Genomic DNA, 9,997 nt, shown 5'->3' with positions numbered 1-9,997 from the left:
ACCCACCCTTCTTTAAATATCCATGATCTACACACGTTCTCTTACTACATTTATGTTTACACAGTGGCACCAAAAGAACTGGATACATCTGTTGCTGTTGTTGTTGTTGTTGTTTTTTTCATTTTTATATAAAACAGGTTTTGCAGCAAAGTGCTTCACAAAAACAGACATATGTATATAAGCATAAAACATACAGTAGGCTAGGCCTACGCTAGATGTTTTGAATATAAAACCAGATTAAAATTTGTCTACCACAAATGAAACCTCAGGGAATCGGATAAAAAAAAGAAAAAATTATATACAGTGTTTAAGTATAATCAATTATTAAACTAACAAAATAAAAAGGCTGTTATATATATTTTTTTTTAACTCTGTTTGTGGGTGTTTGAACAAAAAACACCTAACAAAAAGGCACCTTACACAAACAGGGACAGAAAAAGGATACAAAATACTTCACACCACTTTATTTTGGAAGGAAACAATATAATTTGATAAATATAGTTAGCCTAGAAGTTATATTACAGATTCAGATTATTATTAACAAATAAAATATGACAGGCTGTTTTATTATAGATTAAGCTACACTGCAGTATGTAGAATAATTACAGTCCCACCTTTACCTGCTGAAACATTAACGTGATACCTACATTAATCTATCAATGGTTATAATTTAGAAATATGATATACATTGGGCAATTCATTCTGCATAATGAACACTTTTACTTTTGGTATGTCCATGCTTATACTTTTTTTTGGAGTGCATGACATAGTATTCCTCCATTGTGTAGGTAAGAAAATGATCTGAGTACTTTCTAAAAGTAAAAGATAATTCAATTTGCCCATTAATAAGTCTATTTCCTTATTTGATCCAAATGAAAAAGACATGTCTTTAAATTAAAGCCATCATAAGAACGGGAATTGTAAATGTTACTATAATAAAATAGTTACATTACCTTACCATATTTATTTATTTATTGAAGTTGTCTTTTTTTGTATTCTGAATAGTTCTTACTTATTTTTCAGTTAAGCCCTTATGGCTGTGTGATTTCAGGGCAGAGCCTGTTGGGATATGATTGGCTATTGCTCTTCCTTTGCATACCATAGCTCTAACCTATTTGTCTTAAAACTTCAAACGCGCAAATAATCAAACTCCAGGGCAGGCATTCATGAGTACAAGCATGAGTCACAGTAAGTGGAGTTTTGATTGAAAGCCTTTATTTGTTAAAATGTTTGTTCATATATTTGACCATGGCAGTGTGAGAGGAATGAGCATGCAAATCAGGGTCGTAGCCTACAGCCAAGCATTCATATTTAAACTACTATCACTGTACTTGATGAGCCTCGGGACACATTTGCAATTCATTTGATGAACCAGACATCCTTTGCCCTTTGGCCCACATTACAGACTACATGCATTTTGTTTGTTTTTCCTGGTCTAAAAGTGCCCTTCTGTAGCTTCCCAACTGCACTGCATAAAAAGTGGCAGTAAAATGAAAAACTGTGTACTTTGTTCTTGACTAGTTGCTTGAACTCCACTCCCTGTAGCAATGGAGAAAAAAAAATCATTCAACGGAAGGTTTATGATTTGTGAATTTCTTTGTCCAGTTCTGATACACCTGCTAACCAACTGCCTTGCCTTTCTTCCAACCACGCCTTTAAAACAAGTTGTTGATAGTACACATAGGTGCACTGACATTTCGGTGACAGAGACAGGCATACAGTGCTGCTTTCAACATCGGATCACAGGTAATAAATCCAAAGTTAACGTGTCTTTGCATGTTTGTTGGTGAGAGTGTAGTTTTGTAATAGTCTCCTGTTGAACTGAGAGAAATCTGTAAAGAGGGTAAAGCGGACTTTGATGAATAAATGTTCTGGTGCTTCTTAGCAGCATTAAAATATATATTCTTAATTCAAAAAAGTACAATGGAAATAGTGAAAAGTACTTAACACGTTTGTATTTCTTGCTTAGTTCTCTTGCTGATAAAGGCTATCTCAATATTTAGTCAATAACAACTTCCTTAAGCCCCGGCACCTCTACCTGCTTGGTGTTACCGGTACATTGATAAAAAAAAAAGCAGGAGAAGCAGAGGTGTGGTGCAATAAAGCTGTAGCATCAGTCAATAGGATGCTACAGATAAAGACCTAAGAGAAAAATGAACAACCAAACTCTAACGTTGATTTAATCTGTGTGACATTCACTTCGGGGTTTACAGGGCGAGAAGAAATAAATCCTCAAACAAGGCTTTCAGTTACTGTTTTCAACAGATAGGGGGAGGGTAATCCAGACCCCATTCTGCTCCACATGCTCAAAAAGGGTGGATTTATTTAGTCCAAACACTCACTTACTTTTAAATAAGTTGATTGGTGCAGAAAGAATCAATTTATTCTATGTATAAAATGTGAAAAAATTGTGATGTTTCAGTCAAAGGATAATCATCCCATTGTCACCGTCAGCACATAAACACGTAAAGAAAATCATTTTGTATCTGAAGAACTCTTGTTTTTTCTCAGTGTGTGGGCAATTTTTCTGTGAAATGAGTGAGAAATGAGTACTGGAGAAAATAAGCACAGTTCGAGAGGTCATTCTTCACCTTGGAAACAGCAAAATTACGACTTGAAGAATGAATCCAAATTTTTGAGCCAACGCGAATAAACAACCTTAAAAAAGCAGATTGAAAAGCAGAAGTGAAAAATCGAAACATGACAGTTCGCGAAGCTTGAAGGCTCTATTGAATACTTCATCTTGTGGTCATTATTTAAACTGCCTTGACTTCAAACACCTATGCTGATTAGACACTTGAATTTTTCTGATGCAAGAAAGAAGGTTTTTAAAAAAGGAATAGAAGAAGCTGGTGGTTACTATGGGACACAGTCTCCATGCAGACACAGGAAATGTTTAAATAAGGCATGACTTTGTTTTTTTACTTTAAGGACAATTCCACAGTGAGTTTGTTTTTGTAATTTCCATGCAGTCAAAGCTGAAAAGAAATCATAAGGTATGTCCTAGAAGTCATCTATTTTATTTATTAGCCCTCTTAGGGCATTAGGCATCTTACTACCGTATGAGTGATAAGTTAAAAATGCAAGTTAATGTTGGACTGTGTTTCCCCCCCCACACACAACAGTCTCTGTAATGACCCACAGTTCCTGGTGCACTTCTGGTTAAAAAGTCTGCACACCATGAACATCTCCATCCCCTCCATCCTGCTCGGTCTGGGAGGAAAATGTCTGCTCAACTGGGCCCTGGTGTTTCTCCAGAGGAACCACATCTGTAAAAGCTTCCTGGGGGTTTTCAGTGTTTCCCTCGCTGTCGTCGACTCAATCCTGACTCTCTCTGTCACCACCCTTCACGTCCACGCTGAGGAACACACCGTCCTCCTGGGCTTGAAGCTGACCAGGTACCACGTATGTTTGCTGGTTCAAATCCTTGGACAAGTCTACATTTCTCTGCAGTGGCCTGTCGTAGTTGTGGCCGGTTTGGACCATTTCTTTGCTGTCACTCGAAGGTTGCAACCCACCACCGTCCGAGCCAGACGGATTGTCTACATAATTGTGACTGGCTTCCTGTGGTACCTCACTGCTCTCTACGTCTTCTTGCTGTCTGACTTCATTCCTGTCATGGAGGACGTGCCTCACCACCAGATACACCAGTGCTGGGTCTTCCACACCACTCACATCCTGCAGGTTGCCATGTTTCTCCTCCTGATTCTGGGCTGTGCAGCGTTGCATGCTTGGCGCCGCACACTTATGTTGCAAAATTCTCCTCTGAGCGACCAAATTACAGATAAAAGTAGAGCTCACTCCAGAAGAAGTGTTGTTCACCAAGCCCTGCATACATTTCTGAACACATGGGCTTTATTCCTGGGTTTTCTGTCTGCGCTCCTCCTGCTGCCTGTGGGAATACCTGCATACCTGGGTCTTAACATTGCCTGGCTCTGCTTCCTCAACAGCCTTCTAATAACAGTAGTTTTATGTGCAGTCTGTCCAGGCTCGCAGCTAGCACAGGGCCTGGCAGCAGTTCCTGCCGACAGCTTCTGTGAGTGGAGATTTAAATTTAGCCTGGCTGCAGAGGATAGAACTGACTGCTCGAAGCAAGTAAACCAGCCAAAACAGGACTTGTGTTAGAAGAAGTGGAATTAGCTGCTGAGACTTCAGTGTCTTTGAGAAAGAAGGTAATTTGTATTTCTAAATTCTAAATTTCTAAACACACACACACACATACACCCACTGAATACATCTCACCCATCATTCATACCAAGCACTCTCTCATCTTTCCTGCGAGCACATCCTAACCATAACATTAAAAGAACAACTTGCCAACTCTGACACTAAGTGGATAATAAACATTCTAATGTGGATAAAGTGCTAAGTAACAGTACAAACTACATCATTAAAAAAGTATAGCTTCATTTAAGACTGTTTAAGAAGCTATTCCTAAATCTACTAGTCCTTGTTTTTAGACATCTGTAACGTCTCCCTGAGGGCAAGAGTTCAAACAGTGGGTGACCAGGGTGAGAACAGTTACGTGTAATTTTGGTGGCTTTTGAGAGCAGTCTTGAGTTGGCAATTTCCTCTAGAGAGGGAAGCAGACAAGCAACAATCTTCTGTGCTGTGTTGATCCCTCTCTGTGTTTGTTTTATGTCTGCTACATAACATCCAGCATACCGCACAGTACACCAGGAGGCTCACTGTGGTGGAACGGTAGAAAAGCACCAACAGTTTCTCAGACAGATCGTTTTTTAAATTATTTTTCAGGCATTAAGGCCTTTATTTCCATAGGACAGATGAAGACATGAAAGGGGAGACAGAGGAGGAATGACATGCTCCAAAGGGCCGCAGGTTGGAGTCAAAGCCCCTTCACAAGAATCCCCAGTGATGGAAAGAGGGAGGCGTTCGGCACTGCACTTTCTGAAATCTATGATTAGTTCTTTGGTTTTCCCGGTGTTGAGAGACAAGTTGTTTTCTGTGCACCATGTGACCAGTCTGTGGATCTCTACTCATCTCTTCCTGAAATGAGTTCGACAAGCAAGTTGTTGTTGACAAATTTTATGATGGTATTGGTGGGGTCATGGGTGTGCAATGAGTACAACAGAGGACTGTGCTGAGAGTGAGGGTGGAGGATAGACTGCACAGTCTATAGGCTATGGTGATGGCATCACCTGTCAACCTATTTGCTCTGTAGGCAAACTGTTGTGGATCCAGGTTTAATATGAGACTGGTTTTCACATGCTTTAACACAAGCCTCAAGCACTTCATAACTACCGGGGTAATTGCCACCAGCCTGTAGTCATTTAGATTGTACGAGGAGGGCTTTTTTGGGACTGGGATGATGGTGGATGTCTTTAGACAGGATGGAATGGTGGGTTGGGCAAGGGACAGATTGAAAATGTTGGTGAACACAGCGTTATCCTGGTCAGCACGTTCTTTGAGCACTCGTCCAGGTACTCCGTCTGGACCGGCAGCCTTTCCTTTGGTTCACTGAACTGAGCACCCGCCTCACATAACACCCCTGCACTGTGAGTGGGTAGGTGCTAGAAGCAGGTGGAGACACCACACCCAATGTTGGACTTTTGACGTTGAAGGCGAGCAAAGTAACAATTTAGTTCCTCTACTAGCGAGGCATCTGTGTTGGAGAGATTGGAGTTGCTGCCCTTGTAGTTTGTAATTTTCTTTATTCCCTGCCATTGACTCTCTATTGGTGTCTATCCAGTCATTTAAAGGTATGATAACTAACCTATATAGTGCACTTTCATCCCCCAAAAATAGATGGTAGCAGGATATAGAAGAGATCATACATGATGAAATTTGGGATGCAATACTAAAAAGACTCCACACATCCTCTATCTGTGCAAGGCATGGACTACTACTGAGTAAAATACTGCATCGGGCTCACTGGACCAAAGAGAAGCTATCAGAGAGGGAGAAACAATATCGCCCTAGCTGTCAACGTTGATGTATTTGATCCAAAAAAAATCTTGATATTTGATTTTCTCCATTTAACCCAGCTCTACCTCTTCCACCACTGCTGGTCACATATTCATTAAGATAGTTTTAACAATTGATTAATCTGCCAAATGCTTTCTCGATTAATTGATTCATCATTTATGAAATACTTTGTTTTTTACAAACAACAATGTAAGATATTTACTGTCATATAAGACAAATAAAAAGAGAAAATCTTCACATTTGGAACAAGTAAATTCTGTCATTTTTTCCCCAGATAAAGTAATTAGTTCAGAGTGTGCACCACACTGGCTTCAGTGTGTTCATATTGTGGTTGACTTTATCATTAATCACTTATCAGCTGTACAAACACACAACCATGCTAAAATTACATGAGCAGCTCCCTGATGGCTTTCAATGATTGTCTTGTGCACATGTTTGAATCTTAAGACAATTAGGACATTATGAGGACAAATAACAGCATCACCAAGAAGGCAAAAGACAACTCTGGTTTGACACTACAGAACTTTACTTGAATTTGATCCAAGTTCATTGTCTATACAGGATATATTTACAAGATCTGAAATCAGGGAAGGGCAAAAAACTGAAAACAAACAAATACTAGATAGAACTGAGGTATTAGCTAAAAGCATTTACAGGTATGTCATTTACTAGTAAATATCAATGATGATACACAGAGATGCAGTGTCTTCTGCTTAAAAAACATCTTTTCATATCACAACATGAGGTAGGAGAACAGTGCCTCGATTCATGCAAGAACAAAAGTCTGATCACACTGTAGTATTGGCAACGTAGTCAAACACAAACACTGTGTTTCATGTTTCAGAACAGCATCGAGGGGAATAAAGGTTCTTTTTAGCAAAGCCGTGAATCTATTTTCATCTATAGCAAGATGTGCATAAATTAAAACGTGGTGTTCAGTGATCTATGTGATCAATCACCAATGCAGCCATACTTCCCATTTCTCCCACACTGGCATAGAAAAATGTATTGGCTGAAAATGGCACACCAAACGACAAAGCATACCACCTGCAACAGTTCAAAGGTCACCTCGGATTTGCTTACTACCATTCTCCACATCGTCTGGAGGCAAGGCGTATGTAAATCCTGTATTTAAATTTGTCCACATGGTGAATCTCTGCTCATTTCACCTTGTTTTCTTGTCTGTTTACACCTGTAAAAATTCTGTACAAAGCATATTCAAGTTCTCATAACACTGCAAAATTCGAAAGGCCCAGCAAACCGTATAACAAGGGCTTTTTTCCCCCTTTACATTTACATTTAGTCCTTTTTATTTCAATATGGTATATGTTTGAAGACGCTAAACAACGCCCCCTTGTGTATCAAATGCAAATTAAACAAAGTGAAATTAGGTTAAACTAAATTAAGTCATATTTCAGTTATGTTTACACGTCCAGACAAAAATAAATGATCAGAATCAGAAAACATAACCCCACCCATTCACACACACACACACACACTTTCTTTTACTCTCTCATCTCACACATCATTTCCAAACCATGTAGGCTACATGTTATGTTCTTCATAATCTGACTCTAAACCTCTTAACCAATAATGATATAGAACTTGCACATGATCAATGTTCATGCATATGAGCATCTCGATAGTTTGTGCGTTACGTGAGGGGAAACTTATTTTTTCTTTTTGTTTTTGAATGAACAGATTGATAGATTGGCCCGGTGACACAAAACATAAGGGGCAGTAAAACATGCACAAAAAAAGACGTAATTAGCAATTTCCAAAATGCATTTTCTTAGACAAATGTTTTGTTTTCATTATATCCCAGGAAGGGGCCTTAAGAAAGAGGAAAAAAAAATAAACTTGTTACATTGCATGTTAAACAGTCCATCAAGATGAAATCCACAAAAAAACATTATTTCAGAAAAGAGGGAAAGTATGTAACAAAGCATTATTTTCCTATTTTGCCTTTGTCCTGCATCACGTCTCAGTAAACCATGCGTTTCACTCCCCACTCAACAAAAGTCAAGTTCTAATAACGTTTTTTTTTTTTTTTTTTTTTTCTTTAAAAAGAAAGCAAAAACATCTGAAGCCTTGGTTCTGGTCAAATTTATATAACCTTTAGAAGATTTTTCATACAAGAACAGTTAATATATTAATGACTACTGTATTTACAAAGTGAATATAAATCTTTAGTTAATACGTTAAATATTTTCTTTCATAATTTTAATAAAGGTTTAAATGAAACGGTAGAGTGTACAGGGGAGGGGGGGGGGGTGTTGATTTCACCGTCTTGCACCTGCTTTTATGACAATCAACAAACCACAGCTGTACTCTGCCCAGTCTTTAAAGTCTCTTATTGTTAAAAGAAGCTGTGTAAGAAAATCTGCATTGAACAGGATGGACCACAGTGGAATGTCTATCAAATTGCATTTATAGCAGATGCATAAAAAAAGCTCAGGGTTTAGCTGAGGCCGATCCTCTTCTTTCACTCTCACACACACACACACTCACTCACTCACTCACTCACACCCACCCACCCCTTAGTGGCAATAAAAAGCAGATTTGTCTGGCAACTGACAATGGAAGTCCTTTCTTCCTCTGGCTGGATGTCTGCTTGCTCTCCTGGGCATCTACAAAACACTGCACATCCCGAGCCGATCTGGCACTGGAGATGGACGGACGGGTATGTGTGAGTGAGTGACGGTTGTTTTGTGAGAGATAACGAGGGAGGGGGGTGCATTGAGAGATGGCGGGATACTGTACAGTCTCAACCAAGGGTGGGCAGAATCCCACAGACAACAACAGCTGCCCCCATTCTGATGGTACAGAACAAAAAAGGGCTCCCTCTGTACCTCTGGTGTCTGGGCCACCCAGCCTGCCGCAGGGGGAGAGTGCACCAGGCCCCCCGAGCGCTCCCCTCAATCCTCGCCTCCCCTCTTTTCCTATCCTGCCTGGTGCCGTTTGTTCAGCCAGGCAGAACAACGTGAAGCAGGGGCTGGACCAGAGGCCCAAACAACTCTGGACTAACTGCGTTCACCTGCGACCCACATTCCTAGATGACGCTCTAACAAACAGCGTGGTGGATAAAAAAACGTCTGCTGACAATGAAGTCAAATGACACAAAAAGAGAAGCCCAGAAAACAGGGACAGACTTGAGCTTTGATCATCTGCTGGGAACGCTGGGGCCATTGTTACGGCTGAATGCCTGGACTGCGCTGACACACTTGAGTGTGTGTGGGCATGCAATGATGTTGCATGTATTATGGTAACACAGTACAGCTACTGCACATGTGAGAGACTCTGCCTTTCTTCTTTCTTAGAAAAGCTACACCGGCTCAGCCAGCCCCCGTGTCCAGACACATTCCTTTCCCAGGGGATTCTGGGTAGGGAGAGCGCATTAAGTGCATAACACTGCTTGTGAGCTTCTTTATGCCAAGCTAAGAAAAGAGCACAGTGTTTCCTGTCTAGCCTAAAGTGGGTGATAACCACAGTGTTAAAGAATTTCCCAACCGAGAGCAATGGTGGCGCTAGCCTACAGCGGTGGACGTGGGTGTGTGTGTGTGTGTGTGTGTGGTGGGGGTAGACATAGGGCGACTGGTGGATCAACCAACAGACTGTTTGGTCTACAACAGGAGAGTCCAGGTGTTGCCCAGCAGAGAGTGAAAGGTGAAACTAGTTGGTATGAGAAGCAGCCGAGGTCCAGGCCAGACGATTTGCTAGCTAGCTACCTTGTAGGGTCACACTAAAAACACTAATTTCAAGATCAGAGTCACTATTGGCGTATTTTAATGAGGTTTTACGACATCTGCAAAAAATGTCTTTTTTTTGTACAGTTAAGGTCTTTCTCCTCCATATAGATATAATGTTTTTACCATGGTATACTTTTCTTTCTCTGTTTTATAAGGAGAGAAAATATATTAAAATGTCCATGCAGTTTCCTGCAGTCACTGGGCGTTTTGGGCTGTACGTACAGAGTGATGGAGAAGGGGCATGCAACCAGGCACCATTATGTGTCCGAGGACACTGGCTGCTCTACTAGGTAGTAGCATGA

At 40.4% G+C, this 9,997-nt stretch overlaps 1 protein-coding gene across 1 annotated transcript; it reads left to right on the top strand.

The window, feature by feature from the left end:
• Positions 1-3,125: 3,125 nt before the first annotated feature.
• gpr160 (G protein-coupled receptor 160) lies at positions 3,126-4,680 on the top strand. Its single transcript, XM_034886732.1, has one exon. The coding sequence runs from the start codon at positions 3,181-3,183 to the stop codon at positions 4,123-4,125; it is 945 nt and encodes a 314-aa protein (XP_034742623.1). The 5' UTR covers positions 3,126-3,180; the 3' UTR covers positions 4,126-4,680.
• The last annotated feature ends 5,317 nt before the right edge of the window (positions 4,681-9,997 follow it).

This window comes from Etheostoma cragini, chromosome 12 (assembly GCF_013103735.1).
Source record: "Etheostoma cragini isolate CJK2018 chromosome 12, CSU_Ecrag_1.0, whole genome shotgun sequence".
In the NCBI taxonomy this organism is placed as follows: Eukaryota; Metazoa; Chordata; class Actinopteri; order Perciformes; family Percidae; genus Etheostoma; species Etheostoma cragini.
This window is presented reverse-complemented; position numbering and strand designations above follow the sequence as displayed.